Raw genomic sequence first — 26,062 nt, forward strand, 5'->3', positions numbered from 1 at the left:
GAAGCCAAAAACTACCCGGCCAATAATGCTGAACCACATTTTCAATAAGAAAGTGATGCCTTCAGCACAGAGCAAATCCCAAATCAGTAAAATATCCTAAATCCCATGTCAGTCTGCACATAGATAGAGTCTGCCTGTATTCTTTTTAGAAAGGTAATCTTGATTTTTTGTTCTTTAAATATTGCTCTCCAGATAGAATTAAATACAGTTCATTTTGAAAGCAAGGCAACAAAAGTGTCTCTTCAAACATCTATACATGCTGAAGATGTAAAATCAAACACACTTTTGCATGAGATTGCACTACTAGCTGCTGTCCCTTTAGGGATAACTTTAATCTCACATCTGTATTCTAAATTATGTCATATTATTTTTTCAGTAGCAGTTAAATTAGATGAGGAACGATTTAGCATAATAAACAGTTTACAGCTTCATCGCATGGGAGACATCCACTCGAACAACAGAAGCACATTTGTGGAATTTTAATAAGTGCTGCATATACAAAAACACGTCTTTGAAGGACCTCCAGGCACTGTCTGCCAAAACTCAGACCAGATTTTTAGCAGATTAAAAGCTTCCACGTGTATTTCAAGATATTGCATTTGGACTTTTTGGAGCACAAAGTAATGGCCTTAACACTCTTCAGAAAGGAAAGGTTTATGTCAGTGGTATATAGTCAAGATATCGGGTATTTTATGTTTAACGTGGGTGTTCTGAGCAATATGTTCAAAATAAGTAAAATAGTACTTTCATCCTTGGGGAATATGGCAGAAGTCTACTAGCATATTTATTTCAGCCTTGTAAGTACATGCCCTGGAGGGTTCAAGCTATCTTAATGTGCTTTGCTTTATCAGTTACCACAATGAACTTTCTCTCATTAAACTGAAATAATTTATCATCTTACATTAGGCCTTTCCTTAATCAAATGTTATGTGCTCATTGTTTCACTGCGGTTGTAGAAAATAAGCATTTTTATGCCCAACAGAAGAATCCCATTTCCAGGAAAGGGGAGTACAAATGTCTGAACATAAAAGGATGTCTTTTTAGAATTGCCCTTTGCAGGTAGCACAGTGTTTTGTTACCAAAAAAAAATTATGAGCTGCTATTTTCTGTGTTCCTTGGTTTCTGATTCTTGGCTCGCAGACAGTCGGTCCTTTGTACTCTGTTATTACAATGAGGTAACCAAAGAAAGAGAGTCTTGGTCTGAGACTGTCAGCTGTTACTAATCACTGCTCCATGGCTTGCTGTGAATCCCTGCTTGCCTCTCCCTCCTGCTCTGCTTAGCACACATAAAGAAGATAAATTACTCCCTAGTTTCCCTTCAAAAAGCATATTGTTTGGCACATTCCAATACTGTGAGCAAAAGATGGAATAATGCGAAGAGTTAAACGGGTATCTAAACAGCCCCACAGCAGGGTCCTTCTCTGGCAGATGTGAGTTTCAGGAAATGTGCTTTAGAACTGGCTGGCCAAATGCGTTCTGTTATCTTGTAACCCTTAAAAAGTCAATCGACTGTAGCCTTCAAAACCGCACATAGACATATCAGTGACTTTCAATAAATGCAGTATACTCTCTTTACAACTTCATTCTGTGGTGAGCTGTCATACCTTGGTGCTTATAGATTATTTAGCAACAGCAATCACAGACTGGAGAGTTTTACTGAATTCTTCCTTGCCTTCACTGATGCTTGTCCTTATATAAATACAGAGAAACAAATTAAAAGGAAGAAAGGGTAGTTATTTGAGCTTGTTTTAAAAAATACCATGGAAGAAAGCAAGACAAGGAGAGCAAAGGTGTGGAATACCCACCGCTAAAATAGTGAGACTAAAAATAGCAACTGATTTGAAAGGGAAGCTCAATAAATTTGTAAAACAAGATTGTATGGTAGATCTTCCTGCTGTATCAGAGTACTGCACTTGAGTGCAAGAGTACACTTGAGTGCAAGAGTACACTTGAGGACCCAGGAAATACTTTCCACTCCCAATTACTGTCATTGTAGTTTTTTTTTTCAGTTGACCACTAATCTTGGTGCAGAAGCCAAGCGAAGTTTCATAAAATGAATTTATTGCACTGAAAGGGTAATTTTGGTTACGTTGCCTTTCTGTGTTCTTTCAGTATTCGTGGTGAACTGGAAGGTAATACTCATCGTAAAGCCACCAAAGATTGTTTGACCCATCCAGTTGTTCAGATATCAGCAATGTTCTGATAGTACTGTAAAACTGTTGCCTAAAACGTACTTCAAAATAAGAGTTCTCTGAATGCCGGAAATAAATATGTATGGCAGATTAAATTAGCATCCTCTAAAAAAGGGATTTCTCTATCACATGCATGGAACTACTAGAACCTTTCTGCTTGCTGAGCTGGTAGAGTGTCCACAAAGAACATGTCATCCTATTCATGTGCTTATCCAGACTCTTCCACATAACGTCAAGCCTCATCTTTCTCATAAGGATTGTGATTTCTCTGTTCAAATCATTCCGTGGGATTTTTTTTCTTAAATGTAACAGGAACATCTGTACATCTTTGTGAGCCTATATATTTATATACTTAAAATATATATATATAAACACACTATATTTTATGGAGGCAAGTCCTGCTCTGAATAGTCATGCCCATCTGGAGCTCTCTGACTGCAGCTGCTCATCCACACATCTCTGTTCCCTCCTCACCATTGCGCTAGCAGACACTTTCAGCTGTGTGATGGGGTGGAGAACAGAGCACACTTAAGCAATCAGGGGAAAGGGAGGAATGCTGAACTTCCTCTGCTGCCACCAGGCAGCAAAGGATGTCGCCTGAGCAGACACCATCAAGCTGAAGTAATGGCAATTGCCGCCGGAAAGGCTAGGTCCATATTCTCCTCCCAGATATGCTCCCCGTCCACTTCCCTGGTAGGAGCTCTGGGGTGCGTAGAACTCCCTCTGAAGTGATTCAGAACAACAAACTGACAGAAAAAACAATCTTACAACCCCAAAGTTCGGAGTTTTCTAACTCCCAACTCCTAGTGGTAGGGGATGGGACAGGAATGCAAAGCTGTGAGGCCACTCTGCTACTTCAAGCAGCCACTCTTAGCTATTAAATTGGCTCATTAAATTGCACTACTATATCCCAGCCATGAGTTTCATTCGTCAGCTTGGCTTAATCATGGTCATGTAGCTCTGGCTGGAATATAATCGCTCATTTTTCTGTGAGGCATTTGTCTAATGTATTTAATAAAACTTGGAAAATCTTTATTTGCATTTTTTTCATTCTGTTTTTATTATTACTACTATTGCTATTAAAATAATAATCTAGTTTGGGGCCTCATCTTGTAGATGGCTCAGATGTTCAGGCTTAAACTTTTCTTTAATTTTGCTTCAGTGGGAATGATCAGTACCACTCAGCGCATGCTCAGCAGCTGAAGATTTAGAATTTCCTCATGTTCATTAAATTCAGGCCATATTTCCATTATTTTTACCTCTCTAATAGCTTTTCCTTAGGACTTGCTGTCAGGACATTTTCTTCTGACCTTGCACAGTGTTATTCATTTCCACTTATCCTCATCAACATACACAAAAAGGATTGTACCCGTGGTCTCAAACTGTGAGTTTACTCATCGCACAGCGCTCAGTGGATGTAGGGGGTCGGGAGTAGCCCATTTAAGAGTGCTTCATTAGCAGAGTGAACGACAACCTAAAAGAAACAAAATTAGGGCAACCCTCCAGAACCAACAGCTGCCATTATAGCCGCTCCACCATAGGAGTCTTTAACAAGCAACTGCAGCTTCCTAATGAAGAGACTGTAAAACACAAACAGGAAAACAATTAGCAATAAAAAGATGTTCTGTTCCTAATGTTTTGCTTTAAAAGATTGTGTCTGAAATATTTCAGGGAAGCATATACAAAAACTGTACTAGCAAGGATGTTGTACCAATTCATTTCTAAAATGCTGAGTTAGTATAAATTCATATTAGTCTTAGGAAGTCTCCTGTTTTTATTTCCAGTTGTGAATATAAGATCAATCCTAAATGGGGCAACTAGCATTCTCACATTCTTATTTTTGCTTCAGAAAAAGAAAACAAAAAAAAAAAAGAGGAATCTTGCTGCTTACCTACTGTGGCAAGTGCATAACACCTACTATTGGAACTGATAAATGTGAAGTGTTTTTTTTTTTTCTTTTTTAGAAATGAAAAAATAATACCTGGTAGAAACCTGCTGTTTCTACCTGCTAATAAAAAAAGCAGGTAGAAACTCTTAGGTACTGCTATGGCAGGTAGGAGGGTGCTTAAATTCAAATCTTATGTTTAAATAGCTTACAATTTATGTTGTTGGGACACTGAGTTTCTTTTTTGCAAGAAATCAGTTGATCCAGTTGTAGTAATTAAAGTTCTTAAGTTGTTGGATTTTTTAGCATAGACTCTGCTTTTTGGCTTTTAAGATAGCTCCTTGGCTTTTTTCTTTTTTGAACAAGCAGCTCCAGAGCTATTGGTTTATGCATTATCTAAAGTGAACATGTTCAAAATATTTTATCATTGAAATTGCTGAAGAGTAATCATCACTCTGTGCTTAACTCCATGCCTTAATATATTCCAAAATTACAAACACATATGTGCAATCTGCTTGTTACATTGAAAAATTAATGGGCAGAAGTATAGAAGTACTTTGGAATTTATAAATTCTAAAATTCAGTAGAAGATACAAGCAATCAACAAGTGCACTAAAATAATAGTATGATAGTATAGCACAAAAAGAGTAACAAAACAGTAGCTATTCAAGAAAATTACACCTTCATTAGTTCATGCAAATTTGCAGAAGAGTGATAAAGAATAAAACAACTAATAATTCAGAGCTTTTAATAAATGTCCCTAATTTCTTCTCCTTTTCCCTGCATCCTTTCTCAATCTTTTTCCTTCTCTTGCAATTGCTCTGCATGTTTGCTTGCTGCCTTTCCTGTAACCTAAACGCAGTCCCGTTTCTACTCTAACACATTTGTTAGGAGACTGCTGTAGTGCTTTGCTTCTCTTCTGGACACTCCAGAGAACTCCTTATTTCGCCTTTATTTCAACCGGAGCATTGAAATTCCTCACTTATTTATGAAGAGAGGGAAGGGGTAGGTGCAGGGAGAGGCCAGCAGCGAGGGCTGGGGTTTTTTTTGCCGTCTGACGGAGTTGGGCCTGCCCGCTCTCACTGTCCTTCCCTCCCTCCACATAGATTCCAAGATCATTCCCGTTGAGTCTGTACACGCGCTAGGCCAGATGCTGGCCTCGCTGCTGGGCGCCGCCTTGGTAACTTCAGGCCTCCCTGCACGAGGGGGCCCCTGGGCGCAGGGGAGGGAGCAGAGGAGGGGACGGGGTGGATGGGAGAGCCGTGGCCTGAGCCCCGAGGAGGAGAGAGCCGGGGGAAAGGGCCCCCGGCACCCCCCATTACACAGAGCCCCAGAAGAAGAGAGCAAGACGCTGGCTCCCCGACATCTCTCTTGCTGGCGGTGCATCCCTCTGTTCCAGAACCAGTCCTAACGTCAAATGGGATGAACATGAAACAGTTTAAACTAATATAAAGTCAAATCTGAGTGGAGCTGTAGACGTCCATTTTTTGACTCTGTTTTTTAAATTAATTACTTTTTAAGTAAGATACTGTAAAAATAAAATTTGTAACAAAAATTTTCTTATATAAGCACTGTAGAACTCATTATCAGGTCCACAAGAATTCCCAACAGTTATTAAGCATTGGTCAATTATAGTAACATTTGCATTATGTACTAGGAAACTAAAAAACGAGGCAATTATCCATCCAGGTACAGTGGCTGTGGGATTTACTTTCTGTTTATAAAAATAGGAAAGCTAGTTATTCCTTGCTAGTATTTACCATCTTCCTCACAGCATTTCAAACAGCATAAATGCACACTTACCACAACAAAGTATTATCATCTGGTTTTACAGATGGAAGAAATGAGCAGGGAAGTTAAGGATCAGATGCTTCACATGTTGGGTTTCCATTTGTAGTTTCATGTTGTGCCTGTAGCCTTTTGCCCGGCTTCCACAATGATACATACAAGCGAAGCAGCTCAGGGAGCAAGTCTGCTGAGCTGAATTTGGTGGGTACAAATCTTACTGGCACTCTGCCGAAAGGACAGGTATGGCATAGAGGAACAAAAAGGTAAGTATGCAGTATGTGATCAGTTTTATACTTTTCGGATTTGATCAGAGCCTGGAATACAGCCTTGATCTCAGTACAATCAGTGATTATCTAGAACAGGTTTGCTGTAATGCCAGCGCAGGTATTTCTTCCTTTATAAGATACAAGTTCGATATATCTGTAATGATAGGCATTTTGAGGCAATATTTTATTTCACCCAGCCATGTTTCTAGTTTTAGATTTCCATATTAGTTACATTCAGACAGTTCTTTTACATACTTTTTCCTGTAAAATGGACATCCAGAGTGAAAGGTGCACAACTTCCATTATATTCTGTACATAGAAAGTTAGAAAAGAAGATAAACACACAAACTGTCAGCCATGTTTTGGAATAGACAATTCCATATATGGGTCCATCGGAAGAGATCATAAAGTAAAGGGATCCATTTCTTGACCTCTTGCATCGCTTTGAAGGCAAGATTCCAAGAGGAAACATTAGCAGCATCTAAGACAGCTGGTGTAGGCCTCCACATGAAGTATGGTAGTTACTTGATGACTTGAAATTGTAAGGAGAGGCACCGTAACTGCACCTGTTTGGAAAGGGAGAGTGTTGCCATTTCGGACACTCTTGCCCGGAGGGTCAGAGTTCCCCCCGGGCAGAACTGCACGTTCGCTTAAAAACCAGCGTGCAGCCCTGCTGTTGCGATGTGATGAACAAACGCCTCAGCAGATGCCACACTGAGCACTGCACTATTCAAACGCATTAAGACCAGCCAAGAATTAGGATTAATGTCACAAGTTTTGCAAAGCTTATAAAAGACTCTAAAAGACTCCAAATGCCTAGTCATACAATAGTGAGCATTTTCTGCAACCAGCTAACAGCATTTAATCTATCTTAGTCCCATGGCTTGGGGCAGAGGTAAACTCAGGTCATTCCATTAGGAACTGAAGAGCTCTCTCCATGCAACCTACTTGCAGCAAACATTATCAACATCACTTGAGGGTGTTGTTTCCTTTCTTCCCATTATGAATTAGGTACAGATTTCTAAGACACATTTTTCAGACCATGGTAACTCTGCTAATTACAAACTCCATGTATTGCCTCTGTAGAGCATAGGAAATGCCACACTACATCAGACTGATAATCTTTCCTTTAACACATGTTAACATAGCACAGAAATCTATTGAACTTTTATAACAGTTACGTGGTGACAAGCAAGAGGGGTGGAATGTGAAGACAATGGCAGTATGGGCTGCAGCATAGGGCCAGTATATGCTGGAGAGCTCTAGATGTCCTGGTTGTCAAAACTCTTCCCACAAAATCATTTGCATGATGCTGAGTTTATAGTCTTTACTCTCAACTGTATGAGGTATATGTCCTTGTGCTTAAATTTACTAGGAATTGCTGCCCTGGATAGTAAAGCATCAGGGAAGATGGGAGTCCGAGCAGTAGTCTACTACATGAGCACCACGATCATTGCTGTACTGATTGGTATAATCATTGTGGTCATCATCCACCCTGGGAAAGGCACAAAAGAAAACATGCACAGAGAAGGCAAAATTGTGCAAGTGACAGCAGCAGATGCCTTTCTTGATTTAATCAGGTATGGCACATTGATATTGTGATATTGCACATTTTCTCTCCAAGTAACAGCAACCATAATATGTAAAGTCACACGGTGACAGCAGAGACTATTAGACAGAATAATAGAATATTAGACAGTAACTAGCTAGATTTTTTGACTAGGTGATACCAACATGTCTAACACCAACGACTCTACAAACTGAAGAAGAGTATCTGGATTTATTTTCAGAGCAGACTAAGTTGTAAGGATAGAAACTGCTGTTAAAAATAGAAGCAACATTACACACACACACACAGAAAAAAAAAGTTTTCTGTTCTACCTGCATGAGTCTCCTTCCCCTCCTTTCACAGTCCTATTACCAAATTCCTCTGCTTTCCTTTACTTCCAACTTTTGGCAGATTTCTCACTTCACCTGAAACCCTGATTTAGTTATTTTGAATTGTAGCTCCCCAACTGGGTCCATCTTCTTCACTTTGTTAATTTGTAGATACAGAAAGGGAATTCCAGCCACAGGCAAGTAAAATGCTTGAACCAAAGGAGCACAGTGTAAGAGCTGGTTCTCTCCATGCTCAGAGAGGCTCTGCAATGCCTCTGGATACAGCTAACCTGTCACAGATGTATTCCAGGGAGTAGGGAGCCTGAGCTTTTGGGCTCAAAAACTTTTCCATGGGTAAAGACCAAGCATCTGTGTTATGCTAAGCCCTTTGGAGAAGACAGAGACATGGAGAAAGTCCTCCAAGTGTCATGCTGGCTGCTTCTGATTCCATCAGAAAGTCACCATTAAGGAAAATAAACAAAACCTCCCTATGTAAAAGGTATACATGCACACACAAACACACACACAAACTTATACATGTATGTGCAACTTACTAAGGAAAATCAAACTTTAGGAATATTTATTAATATTAATCACAACAATATGGTAGATTAATAAAATCAAGACATACTAGGGTAGGTGACTAAAATCTTTTGAGAAGTGGAAGTGCACTAGATATTAATGACTTTTTTATTAATCTGTATTGAGACATGATTAATCAACACAAAATTCAAAGGCTCAGTGCCACAGAGATGTTTGGCAGCTTAGCTAATACTGCCCTTCATAAAGTGGCTTGCTATACAGCACTGGATGCAGAGATTGCAATCAACATTATTGATCCCACTCCACTGTATCTTGTCCTGATGAAGCCACCCAGGCAAAGCTCTGGTCACTGTATGCATAAATACCTACATATTCATGTTAGGACTCCCTTGGTAATTAGCTGATTTATTCCTTTATATAGCTGTGCCATTACTTAAGATATTAGTACAATCTCATTACTTCTCATGTTCTTTTCTTTCCTTTTCACAGAAATATGTTCCCTCCAAACTTGGTGGAAGCTTGCTTTAAACAGGTAAAAATGTTTTGCTATTTCCAAATGACACTATGCTACTGTAGCATTATATAATAAAATCAGGAAGTGAAATGTAGTAGTGTTTTCTTTAGGAATACCAGCAGTGACAAAGCTTATATAGTCTGACAGCTGTCACCAAAACCCCTCTAGTCAAATCTGTGCCTTGTTTTCATTCATTGCCTCTCAGTGCTTGCTATGAGAAGTTGAGAAAACCCACCTGGCTCAAGAAATCAAAAATCCATTTTCTGAAAATGGCAAGTTCATGAGTCTATAGCAAGCTTCACCAAAGCAAATATGGAATTTCCTTTTCAAAAACAGCATTATGTTAGAGTGGGAGAAACTGAGATATGCACCAACCCATGTGAGTCTGCATCATGTTCGGGAATATCCTACAGGAATATGTGTGGGTTAGAAACCCAGGCAATAGCCCTGTGGGCATCAAGAACAAAATTGAAACAGGGGACTCCTATCACCTATGATAGGAATACCAAAAGCTGCGCTTACTTGTTTCCCAAATTTTCCCCTTACCAGTCTAGTTAATTTGACGTCTTATTAGGAAGAAAATAAAGGTAACTAGCTCAATAAAAAAAAGAGAGAAAAAAAGAACAATATAAATTCAGTGAAAGTTATCACATAGATTGGCACCATCTGATGGCTTTGTATTGACCCACAGCCAATCTTGAATGGATATTGTTTACAGTTATTGCTGTGTCACAGAAAAAGAAAGAATGTAGAGGTCAAAAAAACAGAGGATGAAGTAAAATTCTCAAAAGTCAGTCTGTGTTACAGCTTGCAGGATAATTCAAAAAACACAGTAAAAATTTCTTCAGTCGTATAAACAGAGACCTTCAGAGTCATAAAAAGCAGTGACCTTCTACATTAAGATTTGATCAAGATTAAAGATAAAATACACCCAGCCCTAAAAACAACAAATCCATATCTGTCCTTTCAGTAAGGATGATGATGAAATCAGGGCAGTGATGGGGAACGGCAGGAGGAAATACAAAAGCTTGGGTCTGAGCTAGGTAACAAAATTCAAAGAATTTAAGGCAATCAAGTCTCAGAATGACATCACCTTTTTTCTCAAAATAATGAAAACGTTAGGGCATTCCATTGCAGAGCAGGTTGCAAGCACTATGACAGTGCTAGTGGGAAGCACTTTAATAAATCTGTCAGGTTGGAGAGTTATTGCCAATGACTAGTGAACACAATCCTATGACCTGTGAAAGTGTAGTTTCAGAATAATTAGGGAATTGATTTAGGCAGTTAATAACCAATCAGCCTAATCTCAGTTGTGCCAAAGGATGGAAAAACTTGAAAGAATTAGTAAAAACTAGTAATAAATTAAATTTGTTTAAAAGTAGTATGTAGGTTAACATGGGTTGTGCCAGATTAACTGCTTGTTAATTCCAAAAGATTGTTGACTTTCTTCCCCCAGCCTTTGTGTTTTTTGTGCCACAGAAGTGCAATAGCTCTATTTGGACTTCTGAAAAACAGTGTATTTAAAGCTATGTAGGAATAGGATATAGATTATTGAGAGAACTGTAAAATTGATGGAAAGAAGATCCCCATCTGGAGATAAAGGCAGTTGCTCTAAGGTTGGTCTTGGACCTAAGCTCAACTGATATTTTTGTGAATGACATTGCTACAAATGCACAAAATGAAATTTCCTGATGATACAACAGCTGAAGCGCTTGTACTTCGTATCAGCATGTCCCCGGCACAGTATAATGTAAATCACAACAGCAAAGTGAATCTGCCCTTGCAGAGACTGTCGTGCTTGGTACCTCCTCACAGCTCTTCATCACATTCCAAGTACACACTGAGGAACTAACATGAATTAGGAACTGAAGTTAGTAATGCATCATCAGAAAGAAAAGAAGAAAAAAAAAGAGAGAAAAAAAAGAAGAAAAAAACTAGTCTAGCTCTGGGATATATTAGGCAAGATAACCCCAGCAGAAGAAATGAAAGACAATTTGCCATTCCAAATGGAAATTAGTGTAAGGTTAAGTTTCCTATCTAAAAAAAAAAAAAAAAGAAGAAAAAAAAATAAATTTTGGGGACAAACTCATCAGTTCATCAGCCCATCAGTGGCTTGAAAAACTCACTCAGCTCGGTGTTTCACAACAACAGAAAACTCCATGTAGTGACTAGCAATCCTAAATCCTATGTTCTTAGTTAAAAATGTCCTGTAGACTCCGTTTACATTCTACATATTGTATATCTCATGTGCTTTACAGTTTAAAGGGATTTCCTAGACACTGTTCAATAAACAGGAAACGTTGCATGGCAGTTGGTTGTGACCAACTAAGATATGCTTACTGGAGCCCCAGGCTTTTAAATATCACACCGATGTTACTAGTTTTTGAATCAAGCATCAAAATTAAGACTTTCAGACATAAAAAAACATTTTACGGGAGAAAAGAGAATATATATGATTCATAGGTGTCCAGATGATGTTGCACATCTGACCCTGTAAACTTCAGAACTTTACATCATGTTTTTCATCCGTTTCTCAGAAGATTTATAAAGGACAATCATGTGTCTGGCTCCAATCTGGTTCAGCGACACTGTGATTGCTGGCCCAAACACAGGCTGCTCGCAATCCTCCACACACAAAGGGTTTATACCTATGCACAGCCGTGCCCATATGGGAATCACCACCAATATATATGCTCCACATTCACAATACACCTTTTGGTACATGAACTGCTTGCGATCTGTCTTACCCTTAGGCAACGTTATTTCCTGACTGTCCTTAAACTCGCTGGGAGGTTGACAGGCTTCTTGATGGAGTTGAGAAAGAGCTTGTAGGATTGCTGATGGAAGAGGAATTTGGAGGAAGACGAGGGCTCTAGGTTCATTCAGGAAAGGTCTTCCCATTCAGCCCTCTTCTTTCTTAGCAAGCCCCTGAGCACTGTTGCTGTTTCCTTCTTTGCACATTTTCTTCTCAGAAAAGAGGAAGAATGATGGATCCAAGTGCCCCTTGGAAATATTTATGTCAAAACTCTACCTGAGAAAGGGCAAAATCATTTCACCCTAACTGGTACCATCCTTTGTCTCCTCCTTTCTCTTTCTTTGCTACATATGAAGAGCCCATCTATCCTATGGCACTTACAAGCAGCCTGCTTCGTAGGTAGATACTGCATTTTAACTGCTCATTAACTAAATGTAATCAGGAAGATGGGATGTCACTGCCGTATTTTATTCACTTCTTTTCTTTTTTTTAGGCTTGCATTTAAGGTTCAGAGGATTGGCCTAGCAAGTTTGTTGCTTTTAGAGTCATTATCACTAAAGACTACACCACCACATGGACTCAGCACAGACAGAGCTTATTATACTATCGCAAAGTCAGACAGTAAATCATGAGCTTTCAGAGCAGCTGCACATGTGATTGCAAGTTAACCACTGGAATGCGCTACTGCAATGGTGTGAAGTTGCTTCTTTAAAAAAAATATGCAATATATTCAGGAGCTTTGGATATTTTGTACAGTTAATGAAAACAAAAGAATGAGAAAAGAATAACTAGGTAGTTCAGTATATTATGCAAGAAACTAAACATATTTCTTTCTGTTTCACAATGAGATAACTTAATTAAACTTTTTTAAAGGTTTTCTTTAATAGCATGTCTTGCAATGGAGTCCAGAAGTGCCATTATTTTTAATTTTGCTTTGCAAATAAAGTTCTTAATAGGAAAACATTAGGATTAATATGCAACAATTGATATGTACCTTGCTCCAATTTTGCTTTCTATAAGTGAACTTAAAGAAAATGTAAGACTATTTTTGTCTAAGACCTCACCAGGCAAAACATCTCTGCCTTAAGACAAAATGGCCCAAACCTTTCCTCTCGTCAGAAATGAGAGCACTTCTATGATCCTGTCCTAGCCCTTCACAGAACATCAGCGTAGGTGTGGAGACTTCTAGTAAAACATAACCAAATCTGCACTGTGCTTTTGCATGAGCAGTTTTTCTTTGTCTTATTTCTTCCAATATAGAATGGCACAAAAGAATGAGGAGTTGCAGAATCATAATATATTAAAATGTCAATTTGAGCTAGATGAACTATAGGACAGTTCATGAGATTTCTAGACTCAGATTTCTGAAGACAGTTAATAACTCTGATTCCCACCAGGATCCAGTACAGATCTGCCTGAAAGTGAGGATCAGCTCACAAAATTATCTGCCTCACTAGTATTTCTGCAGAGAAAGTAATAACCAAGTCTGCTTTTCCCTCATCTATTTTAAAATCTTTTTACATTTTCTCTCTACTTGAAGGTATTTTTTCATCTGTTGGCCTTTTCACCCTCAGGGCTGGCTTTTTTTCACAGAGAATTCCTTTTGTGGGAATCAAACAGTCTTGTATTTTGCCTTTTGTCATCTGAGAAGGCACTAACAAAAACTGAAGCTCAACCTAGGCTTTTTTCCTCTGCAGAAAACTGCTTTTCAGTTCCTTTATTTGGTTTTCCTCAATTTCTTCTGCTTCACCAAGAACTTTCTCATGACCACTTCTGATAGATGGCTTTGGGTACAAAAAGATGGATGGATCCACAGAGTTAACCTTAACCTCATGTAACCATAAGAAGAGACAGACTCTCTCAGAGCAAATAAAGTTGCTGTGGTTCCTGTTGCTCAAGATGTCCCTTTTGAATTTCACTCTGAACAATCTGTCTTTCTGCACTGTCCTGTGAAGGGTTCAAGGAAGGTCTTCTCCCTAGGCTAAAGCTAACATTTGTGAATACCTACATCTTGCCAACAGAGGTAGTCAATAGAAAAAGTCTCCGTATCTGTGCACTGTTTTCATAGCTGAAGTTGCAAAAGACTTTGCACTGCTAACAGAGGTCCTAAAATCCCTGCTATGTTTATGAAGAAACTACTAACTTATAGTAGAAAGGTGTTTCCCCTCTGGAACACAATCCCAGAATCAATGAAAAAGAAGGAACATGCTTGTTACCTCCTAAGATGATTTCTAACTGGATTTTCAAAAGAAGGACACATTACATGATATGCTTTTTCCTGTCTAGCTGCCCAGCTCTTTATCTGGCCCTACTCATAATTCTGTGGCCCAGTGGCCAATTCCAACATAATTCTGAAACAGGGGAGATGTCTCAGCAAAACTCCAGACTGTGTTGCCACTGAGAAAAAAACAAACAAACAAAAAAGAACAGTTACGAGAACTCCTAACCTGCCCTGACAGGCAACTAACTGCCAGCCCACACTGTCAAACAGTTGCACAACTTACTGCTTTTGACCTAGTCCAACAAGTAGGAATGAGAGAAAAATCCGTGGGTCATGGAGGATAACTGTAGAGAAGCTAGTTACGATGCATCTGGGGAAAGTAGGAAATCAAGCTTCAAATCCAGGGCTCAGTAAGCAACTCACTTTCCCAAGCCCAGCATACTTACCCTTTTCTGACTTTTGCCTTAAGTCTCTTTTCCTTTTCTTTCTATGTTTATTTTCTACTTAAACCAGAAAAAATATATAACTGACATATCCATATACATAAAAGAAAAAAGAAGTCTTTGATGTACAGTACGTAAATGGCAATATTTAAGTGGTATTGTCAGGATCTAAATAAGATTGCTTTGTTGTTAGCGTCTAGATAATTTCCATTGGCGTTCTGCCAGCTCTCTGTCACTAGCCCAGGCAATGCCATCCCCTCCTTCTCTGGCTGTGCTGTCCCACTCTCTGTGTTTTGCCATCTCTGGCACTCAACTGATTGCTCAGGAGTGATAGTGGCTCATGGAGAGATCAAAGTAGAACTGGCGCAAGAAGAGAAAGTATCACAAAATGGATAGGAGCGGATGAGGGAATTAAACTGCTTTTCAAGGTCAGCCAACCACCCTAACAGCTCGACTCTCATTTAACCACAACTTTTGTCCACGTTTCATTTAAACGTCAAGAATAGCCCAGCCCCATGAACACTTTTTCTGCTACATGTTGCTCGTAAATTTTCCGTAAAGCAACTCATACTTGAAATTCTAAAGATCTTTAAGCTTTCAAGGGATACAGAAAGTATATGTTAGGAGCACATCAAAACTATTCAGTTATGGAAAATAACAGAAACTCTGATGGATGCTCCTAAATGCTGGAATTCAAGTTTTCCATCTTAGGTGCACATAAGCTCCTTTTCACTCATATACTTTTTTTTTTAGGCAAGCCCAGGTAAATTAAAATACAAAGTTGCTGAATAATTGCCACTTACTTTAATACAGTATTTAGCATCATAACCCAAGGCAAATCTGAAACATTTTTGTAGAGCTATTTGGTAGGCTCTGTGCTCAAAAGAGTGTAAACAGCACAAAGACACAGAGCTTTTTGGTGCCCAGAGAAAAATAAGCAGGATATGCTTCCATTTTTGGAAAAATAGAAGGTGATAGAAGCCTGATTTTCAAAGTAGACATTCAGTAGAATATTCAGATATTGAATTTGATTTCCCTGTCCCATAACAGGAGCCTGTTAGGAAGAAATATTTTCCTAATAAAAGAGACAAGTCATAACTGATAATTTATTACTGCAAAAGCCAATGAAATCAATGGCTTTTCCACAGAGAAGTCCTAATTTAAGTTTAAAAAAGGAAGAAGGAGGTATGTTACATTTAGGTTGTTTTCAGTCTTTACCTTTTACTCAAAAAGATGAAAAAATAAGGAAATCCTGGAGTCCATCAAACAATTGCAACTATCCATAAGAGACCTATTTTTTAACAGAAGGATGTTGGGAAAAATAACAGTTTATAAGAATACAAGCTAAGTATCCATATTTTTGTCACAAAATTCAGGAGTTTGATAAGCATTCATAGTTGATTTTGAGTTATGTATGTAAGATAGTGAACTCTAGAAGTTAAAGGTGAAGCTTTAGTTCCTGAAGTTAACAGATTTCTTTTATATTGCTTTGGTAAAACCAGGTTTTCATCACTATTTACTTTACCAATAAATATTACATAAAGAATTCAAATGTCCTCCAATAATAATCATTTAATGTGTGATAATTTTTACCTTTGGTAGAATTCACAGTAATTCCTAACATCCTTCTCTTTTCTTTTTGTTTTATTAGTTCAAAACTAACTATGAGAAGAGAATGTTCAAAGTAGGGATTCCTCCCAACGACACGTCCACAGTGGCCTCCATAATAAGTAACGTGTCAGAAGCAATGGAAGCCCTCACCCGAATGAAAGAGGAAATAGTCCCTGTTCCAGGCTCTGTAAATGGAGTGAATGCCCTTGGCTTGGTGGTTTTCTCAATAAGCTTTGGCCTGGTCATTGGAAGCATGAAGGAGCAAGGTCAGGCATTGAAAGACTTCTTTGATAGCCTGAATGAGGCTATCATGCGATTGGTAGCTCTAATCATGTGGTAAGTGCTTCTTTGATATATTCTGTGCTAAGTCATTAGTAATATTTTTTCTTCGCAGACATCCGCTGGATAGCAAGAATCTCTGTTTGGCAGGAAGTCAGAAAATAATATCTTCACTGTATTCTAACTTTTAATAAATGAACCAAGGAATTGTAATTCCATAGATCAATAATTTGCCAAAATATACCTACCCTTTCACAACAGTGATTAAAAATCAGTGGACATGGCAGAATTTACCCAGCTTATAGAGGCCCATTCTATATCTTCAAAAATAGACAGCAATCAGAGCAATATGCCACCAAAGATTCATTGTAACCTACTCTGATTTCACTAAAGAAATTTTCAGTAAGACCTCATTACCATTACTTTGCACCACAACTGTTTCCTGTAATTGTCTGATATGTAAGTATGTCCTTGTATTGGAGATGGACTGCTCACAGATAGACATCCTTTCAGTACCTTCTTTACTGTGTTCAACAGATAAATAAAACGAAGGCATTTTCTCTCAAGCATAATCACTGAAGTCTCTTCAGTTATAAAGATAAGGTATTTATTAGATAGAAGGTTAATCTATGAAAAGAAATAATGCCTGAGTTGTCTTGTTGCCTTCTTTACTACAGTAAAGAAGCTAAAAAAAAAAAAAGCACATCCACATATGTTTAATAAAAAATCAAAACTGGAAATAACTGTATTTTTCCAATAAAATATAGTTTTAAAATTTTTCCAAGTAAAATTCTGTTCTGCCAGGAAACATCTACACAGAAGTCTTCTTCTTTTTCATAACCACAATTAAAGTAATGAAAGAGTGGGTGGGAATTGTTACTTTTGAGAAGTTTCGAGATGGATTTGGTGGCTAAAAGTGTAACAGGGCAGCGGTGGATAAATTGTGTTCTATCATCACTTAGTATAAAAGGATAAGAGGACAATCATAGAAATAGGGCTGTATCAAAAGTCCATCTATAATAGGATTGTGTTTCTAAAGATCTTCAGGGGTTGACACAAAAGGTAGCCCTTGTAGTTGCACTTACCGGAGAGTGAAAAATAGCTTTTGCCACCCTTGCCCCACAATGCAGCCGACCTTATTGTACAAGTAGATTCCTGCTAGATATCTAAAAGGCACCCTATAAATGTTCTTTTCCTGACTTTCTCTTATCAGATTCTGAATCCAACAGAGACTATCATCAGAAACGTTCACTGCTGTGATTTCACCCAGATTGACTGCTAAGAGTTAAAGAGTTAAGATCTTCTGAATAATTACAGCCATCCAACCAGCAATATCCTACACCCACGCATGCATCTAAACTAGAAAAGGTGTGGATGGAGGAGTGGATTTCTACTTTGTTGAGTACAATGTTGATTTGATTTCCTGTTTGCAGGTATGCTCCACTTGGAATCCTCTTCTTGATTGCTGGCAAAATTGTTGAGATGGAAGATATGGGTGTGATTGGTGGTCAGCTTGCCATGTATACAGTAACAGTTATCATCGGTTTGCTAATTCACGCTGTCATTGTCCTACCTCTTCTCTACTTTTTGATCACTCGCAAGAACCCCTGGGTATTTATTGGAGGACTGATTCAGGCACTAGTTACAGCTTTGGGAACATCATCCAGGTACAAAATGATATTTTAAGGCTTTATAATTTTTAATATTATAGGTTTGAGAAACAATTTTGCTTAATATAATTAATTAACTGCATATTCATAAACGAAAATTTATTTGGACATTCTATTTCAGTTCTGCTGCTCTCCGGTATAGAATACATCATTGTATTGATTTAATGTGTTGATTTTATCTTCTATGAGCACCCTGGAGCAGGGTTGAAGAAGGTCTGTTTGACCATGCAGCCTGTATGGCTGGAAGCCTTGTGACTGTGATTTAGCCTTGGTATTTCAGACTTATAAGTGGCTTGTCAAGGATTTCTAAATGGTTTGTTAGCAAAGAATGAAGTTGGAAAGAAAAGTTTTACATTTGTGTAAGGCAACATGGTGAGACAAACAGGAACATTTCAGGGGATCCTGAGGGAGAGAGTGAGAGCCTTTCTTTAGGTTCTAGGCTCCAAATCATAGCCTACAACAGAGATGATGCGTTTGCTCCTTCAGATGAAAGAAAATACTTCTTTTTCTTATGATAAAAAGAGGTACTATTGTACTTAAATATAATTTTCTTGTATTATGTGACCATTAATGAAACACCTATTTAATAAATTTAACAGTGTGCTGTAAAGATAGATGTTTTCAAACCACAATTCCTCATAACTATATCTAAGATAACAGTGTTCAGGTTTATTTTAAAGATCTGGATTTGAAGCTATTTGGATCATTAATGTGGAATCTGATTAAGTTTTTTAACATTATAAAAGCTTTTGATGGCTCTAAGAAAACTATCTAAGTAAATGGGCAAAGAAGATAATTATTCATTTCACATTTGACAGCTTTATGTCAATCCTGGCAAACTAGTGGGATGCCTGGAAGGGATTTGATTAATGATTTAAAAATGAAGGTAATGTAAGTAATGTCAGTCACATACTAAATTTAAGAGAAAATAAACAATGGCAAATTAAAAGAATATCTATTTTTATGAAATGAGATTGATTGGTCACAGTAATAGCATTGATGAAGTATGTTCAGACTTCTGTAAGACTCTCCATGAGCACTGCTCAAGACCCTAGTAAGAGCCTACACAAATACTAGATCGAGAGGACATACTGTAAGTGGATTAAAAACTGCTTAAAATTCAATGGTAAGTTGTTCATCATCAAAATTTGGTAGCTTTTCTAGCAGAGTCATACAAAGTCTTTCTTTACATAACATTTTATCAGTGATCAGAATAAAAGATAAACCCAGTGTTGATAAAGACTTCAGAGATGAAAGTCTGTGAAAAGACAGGTCATTGAGAGCGAGCAATCTAAATGGCTGGGTCTTGAAAAACCTCTTGACTCTGGTGTAATCAGATGCAGGGGCCTATCTTTAGGAACAAAGAGCACAAGCCACCCTTACAGAATGGCCACATTATCCTCCATTCAGAGGGGATATCTCTGAAGAGGAACTGACCTCATGTTGGCTCCATGGACACTGTAGCATAGCATGAAAAAAAGCAACCAGTTGGGCTGAGCCTTCAATAAAATGACTATATGATATTTGAATGTACCAAGAGGGGAACAAGATCAAGGTGGTAAAGCAGTGTAATCATCCATCAGACTGCCTTGTCCACGGGATCCACCAAATAGCCATGAGAACTATTAAAAGAACAGAAAGCACGCTGAGGGTTTGAATAGTTCAAGTTGTTTAACAATGAAGAACATTGCTTAGGAGTGATTTAATCAGAACCCCTGGGTGCCAGAACTGGGGAGCAGGAATTTTTTAATTGAGTTCTCTGTCTAGCATGCCGAAGTATAACTGAAGTTAAACAAATTCAATCAATGGACTATGTGGAAAGGGACACTAACTAACTCCTGGAAAAACACTTTTCAAAGGCGTCAGGAGAATCTCCACCATTAGAAGTGCTTAAATCCAGACTGGGTATTTTTGTTTAAGTAGACTGATAGTTGACATAAAAATTAAATCATCAGTTGTCAAGAGACAATTCGAACAGACTATTGTCAGACAATCTCTTTAGTTATTGTAATGCATGACAATCTGTTTTTCTCCCTCTCTGTGGATTTTTTACTGTGTATTATTCTCTTTTTTTCCAGTTCTGCCACACTACCTGTTACGTTTAAGTGTCTAGAAGAAATAAACGGAGTGGACAAGCGAGTTACAAGATTTGTACTCCCAGTTGGTGCTACAATTAATATGGATGGAACTGCTTTATATGAGGCTTTGGCTGCAATTTTCATTGCACAAGTTAACAACTTTGATCTGAACTTTGGTCAGATTATCACAATCAGGTACAGAAGCCATTATTACCTACATCTCTTAAAAGCACCTTTGTGATGACTCCTCCTGGCCAGTAGATGAGACATTAAACAAAAACATCTAGAGCTAAAGGCAAGAACTACAATTACAGTAGCTGAATAAATATAATGATTTACACCTGCACAGAAGAGGCCCCACAGCACATATTCTTCATTAGGTAAACCTTTAAGAAGACACAGGATGATTCACCTATCACTGCACTTAGTAGAGACAGCAGGAGCAGCCTTTAACAAGTTTTAGATTTTATCTCCTAAGATCCCGTGCAGTTGTTGGGAGCTGTAGATGTGCAGTCAGTACCAGATAGCTCGTAACACACGTACAGAGCACCGCAAGAACAGCACAGTGCCACGGCACAGAGCTAATGCTGGCAGAGGAACATTTTCCTAGTCTGGATGGTCTCTGGATGAAAGCAGAGCACGATATAGAGGGAACAACAGCACCTTTCCTTACACCAGTGGATAGAGCTAGAGAAGACAGAGGTGCTTTCAGATGCAGACATCTTCCCATTTCAGAACAGCAAACAAACCACTGAACAGTGCTTGGTGATAACCCGTCTGCAGTAATTTCATTATGTTAATCAAATAGTTAAAAGGAAATGGTGATGGATACATGAGCAGAAGAGAAAGATGTCAGCAGGAGGGAGGGAGATAGGACAGAGAGACAGATATTTATCATGCAGGAAGCTTGAAAGTTTAAATATAGCGAACGGGGATTGTAAAAGGTTTTCAAAAAGAAAGAGTTATCTCCAAAAGACCCATCTGCTTAATTCAGTATTCGTCAACAGACAGCAAAACTGCTTTCACACTGTCAGGAGGCACATCCTGAGTCTAAGGCAAAAGTTTCACACTCATTAGGACTAGAGGGGCTCTCTGCCAAACCACTGAACAGAACAAACTTTTCCTGAAGCGGGTGTGAACAAGCGCATCTCCGTCAGATACTCTCCGGGGTGCGTCAGGGCTCCTGCCTGCCTTCTGCTGGCTGAATGCCACACCTGTAGAAGAGATGACACTGCACCTGGTGCAAAGGTGTGATGTGGCCAGGCAGTACAAACTCCCGTATTGGGTTTGCCAGGACAAAGTTACCTCTTCAGCTTTTCTTTTAGCTTGTTTGAGCTTGAAGATTGAATTTATTTAACAGGTGATGGCAACTAGTCCTTAACATTCAAGAGAGGCTTTACTTTCAGAAAACCATGTTTGAGGGTTCTGTTTAAATGTTTAGTATAAACACTTTGGATTAAGATCAACGCTTCTCTGGAGCTGTGCAGTGCTCAGATTAGGGACTTCGCTTATCTCTCTCTTTACTAGTGGGAAGTTGCTTTTTTTGCTTCCTATCTGTTTTTAAAGCTTGTTATGGAAGTCAGTTAATTCCTCTTGCCTTCTCTATGCACAGCATCACAGCTACAGCTGCCAGCATTGGGGCTGCAGGCATTCCTCAAGCTGGACTGGTCACCATGGTTATTGTGCTCACGTCCGTAGGTTTGCCTACAGACGATATCACTCTTATCATCGCAGTGGACTGGTTCTTGTAAGTATTTTTGATGAAGCTCCTAAGGGCTTAGGCCCTATTTAAAAGCACAGCAGTGAGGGACATTCTGACAATACTGTGGTCAGTGAGACTCTTCTGCTGCTATGAAAAGGAGTTGGGGGAAAAAAAGTGTTAAAAATCACAATTTCTTGCAATTGAAGTCTCTTCTTATAGCAGATGGTGAGGCATGTTATTTAATGATGTTTTCTTTTGCATACTAAAGGCTTGCTTAGAAACTGGGTTCATTAGGACCCTAGGAAAACTTTCAGACACATTGCATTAATTCAATTATTAAAGAAATTTCTTTAGTTTTTTATTTTTGTAGATTGTTAAGGAAAACCTTTCCATCAATCAGGCTTAGAGCATGAGAGCTCTCATTCAACCCCAATGACCCAGTTCATTGCAGTCCTGCTGGCTACTTAATCCAGGAAAGGTTCATGTGTCTTCCCTGTAAACTCAGAAATGAAAACTTCTGAGTAACCATCCTATCCAGCCAGCACCATGTATTGCCCATCATTTTCTCCATCCCTCTGTATGTAAAAGACTAATGGACAGCAATAGGTATATGAGGAAAACCTTTACATCCAGGAACTAAACCAGAGGCTGAAGGCTTCCTCTGACTTCTATATCTGACCTCTACTAGTTATAGTTACCGGAGGATACTTCTGTCTCAAAAGAGTTCCACAGAAAGTCATCCATGACTTTATAAAAACGTAATATCTTCAGATGCCCACATGCCCAAAGCCTTAGTTAGGTGGACACTCACCAAGTAAAGAGCCAGTCACTCCTTGTCAAGCTGTCTCCTACATCTCCTGGGCAGAGAGATCATTAAAGCTGAACTGGTGTAGTGTACAAAATTTCAGCAGCATGTCACCTAAACTACTGGCCATAGTTAATAGTCAGGAGGGAAATGACAGTAGGAAAGTAGACTCTTATTGGCTCACATCTCAGGAGCTTCTAAACATCAATCACCATAGCACAGAAAGCATCTACCATGCTGTCCCTTTATCACCCTCATTGCACATCTACTATTTCTTGCCATGAAGTTGCTAGGAATATTAACACATTTTGTGTCACTAAATCTGGTGGTTTTGGTAACTGCTGTAGCTGGGACCATGGCATTAACTGCTCAGATAAATTAATACACATAACACTGTCGAATCATCTAGCTATTCTCAAAGGCCCTTTTAATAATTAGGCTGCATGTATCCCTGAGCAAGCGGTAAAATCAAGGCTGATATACTCTTTCTCCATAGGGATCGTCTCCGTACCACTACCAATGTCTTGGGAGACTCCATTGGAGCAGGAATTGTTGAACATTTATCACGGCATGAGCTGAAGAACAGGGATGTCGAGATGGGTAATTCTGTGATAGAGGAAAATGAAATGAAGAAACCTTACCAGCTGATCTCACAGGAAAATGAGAGTGAGAAACCCTTAGATAGTGAAACCAAGATGTAGGGTGAAGGTGGCATGAGTCCAACACCACAAGTGTGGAAAGCTTCTACTTTTTCCAGCCATTTGTATCTTGAATTCACCAAGCCCAATTAGTCCTTGTTTCTTCCCTTCATGCTAGCATTGGAAAAGAAATAGTGAAAATCTATTCCAAATTAGGAGTGATAAAGATATATGTTGGCTTTCCACTTAAAAAAAATTAACAGGCAACACAACTGGTCCTGCTAGACATGTGCTAACTGATGATACCGAAAACGATATTGTTTATTAAATCATAAAGCATACGAGTGTATATGTTACTCAGTCCTGTAAATGTGTTTTTTTTTTTTATGAACTGGAAAGTAAAAACAGATAACAGAGTCTGAAAATGGTTTTATTTTTTTAAATTCCTGTTGCAAACATCCTAACATATATAAGCACACAATCAACATTTTTAACTTGATAACTGGATCCAGCTAAGTGAGTTAACAATCTTTTTGCTTTTTTATCTGATTTTATTTTTCTGTAGTATTACATCCTTGTTCTATCACTAGCAGCACAATAAAAAGAAGGATGTTAAAGGACAGGGTAAAAAAGGAGATGTGTAGATAAAAACAACAAAACAATCAGCACTTTCATCAGCTGAGTTGAAATACCATTTCTGCAAATATGATTTCACCTAGACACAGTTTTTCACATTAGCCTCAGCTGACCTTAACAAAAACTTAGCCTACTTAGCAATCAGCACCTACTGATTGCAGACGTTTAGGTATGTGTATGTACGTGTGTTTGTACCTTCACCTGGATTTGTCCCCTTCTCTTCAGCTCTACAACTCAGCTGAACTATGTGTGTGCATAAGAACTCACAGGAGCAAAGCCCTAGACTGTACTGTCTCTGCGACAGGATATGTGACTTCCTGTATGTTTGAAAAGAACATAGCATGCTGTGGATCTGCCAGTTATCTACTTCAGAAAAAAATAATATCAATAGAAGACAGTGCCAGCACTTTGCAGAAGGTACAGACAGGTGAGATGCTCAGCTCCTGCTAGGACTTGGTTTTAAATCAGTCTGTGCTGAAGAGACATTGCTAGAATCCCCAAGACCAAGAGGAGATTCTCCAACTGGAAACCTCCCAAATGCTTGGTCATTCCACTGATAAGTAATGAAGCTATTAGCTGGATTTATGTTCTTTTTTCTCCATATGGAGAAGAAGGCTCCCTATCTCAATGTGAAGTTTCCAAATCTTACCAGTAGTATCTTGGAAATAAAAAATAATCCTATAGAAAGTAAAGCCAATGGGTGCTTTTTCCTTTTTACTAGGAAAAGTATATAAAATGCAAATAATAAATACTATTATAAATGTTGAAAATGTAATTAGGAAGTTTTTTTTTAAAGCACAATATTGTACGTTTCCCTCAGGAAACACATAAGGAAAGAATGAAGAAAGGGAGTAATGCACTTTTAATCCTGTGGCTTTTTCTGTCCCTTTCAACATTATTCACTGATGAAACCCTTTTCTAGAAATCTAAATTATATATATTTTTCCTTCTTACCTTGAGTTCTTACAGGAGTTTAATGGGGAAGTTTTATAATGCAGTTACAATTGGGGAAACTAAGAGATATTAACTGAAAGGCACACTACTGTTAAATGTTCTTTCTTATTCAAATATTTGGATTTCTTCTTTCTCCTCCGTCCTTACTCCTGCTTTCCACCCCGAAAAATATTCAATGAAAGAAATGAAGGATTCCCTTGCAGTGTCCCAGCTGCCACTCAAAAAATGCTCAAGATGTTGCTCTTGTCACTGAAAGAATATCGGGGTGGTGTACAGGTAACTAGTGAAAACATCAGTATGCTGGTTAAAGGCAAATCTTTCCCCGTGTTTAGAGCAATGAGGAAAGATTTTTTTTTAAGACTGACAATTCCTGCCCATCTTCTTTAGCTAAGTAACCCAGACAATATGAGCAGGAAATCTCGAGTGAATGAAGTAAGCAGGGTTAATACAGAGTACTGAACAGCCCGACCTACAAAGCTCTAAATGAATCTCTGGCTGAAAGAAAACAAGTGTGTTTTATTTTTCTGCTAACAGAATGCAAACCTAGAATACAGACAGACATTTCCTGATATGTAATTAGAGATATTTTTTATATAGATACTGTATTCAGAATGTGTGTATAAAAGTTAACTGTAGAATTTATGGCTTAACAATTTAATTCTTGTTAAGATTCTGTTTGGAAATACATTGCAAAGACTTGATGTAAATGGCTGTCTTTCTATGACATCAGCTGAGAAAAATGAACTGTGTCACAAAGTATGTGATTTTTTTATACTAACTTTGTTTCTTATGGAAATCAGGTATTATAGAAAGATTCCTTTCCCCATCCCTCACTGGTTCTGCATTGATATGCACCCAGAATGGATTGAGAGACATTACTTTGTAGATGTATTTTCAATAAAATAGTTTTACATGACTGCTTTTTGCTTTTTGTGATTTCTTTCAAAGACTCTGTAACAAAAGAAACTTCAGAAAAAATCCAAGTATCCATTTTCATAATAGGAAATTTCAGGAGTTTCAAGCTATTTTACCCAGCCAGACCTTTTCTGCATTCAAATATCTCTTTGGACTTTTATGAACAAAAAATAAATAAATAAATGAAACTGGACAGACAAAAGACTCAAGGAAGAAACAGTAAGAATAGAAAGAATCAAAGCTAGTCTACCTTAAGTTTATCCAAATTCAAGTACATAGGTTCATATTT

The 26,062-nt window shown here is 38.3% G+C and overlaps 1 protein-coding gene and 1 pseudogene across 1 annotated transcript in view; one reads left to right on the forward strand and one right to left on the reverse strand.

Moving 5' to 3' along the window:
• The window catches only part of SLC1A3 (solute carrier family 1 member 3), a 59,024-nt gene extending 33,252 nt beyond the window's left edge, over positions 1–25,772 (forward strand). The window contains exons 4-10 of the mRNA XM_088532106.1: positions 7,507–7,711; positions 9,042–9,084; positions 16,137–16,432; positions 17,809–18,042; positions 20,124–20,318; positions 21,736–21,870; positions 23,127–25,772. Of these exons, the coding sequence (XP_088388232.1) occupies positions 7,507–7,711; positions 9,042–9,084; positions 16,137–16,432; positions 17,809–18,042; positions 20,124–20,318; positions 21,736–21,870; positions 23,127–23,331 (1,313 nt within the window). The 3' untranslated portion in view covers positions 23,332–25,772. The remainder of the gene's footprint in view (positions 1–7,506; positions 7,712–9,041; positions 9,085–16,136; positions 16,433–17,808; positions 18,043–20,123; positions 20,319–21,735; positions 21,871–23,126) is intronic.
• The window catches only part of LOC148593139 (uncharacterized), a 268,178-nt pseudogene that overhangs the window by 122,300 nt on the left and 119,816 nt on the right, over positions 1–26,062 (reverse strand).

The sequence above is a fragment of the Tinamus guttatus genome, unplaced genomic scaffold (genome assembly GCF_059628265.1).
Source record: "Tinamus guttatus ecotype Peru unplaced genomic scaffold, ASM5962826v1 Tinamus_guttatus_pri_ptg000455l, whole genome shotgun sequence".
Classification (NCBI taxonomy): domain Eukaryota; kingdom Metazoa; phylum Chordata; class Aves; order Tinamiformes; family Tinamidae; genus Tinamus; species Tinamus guttatus.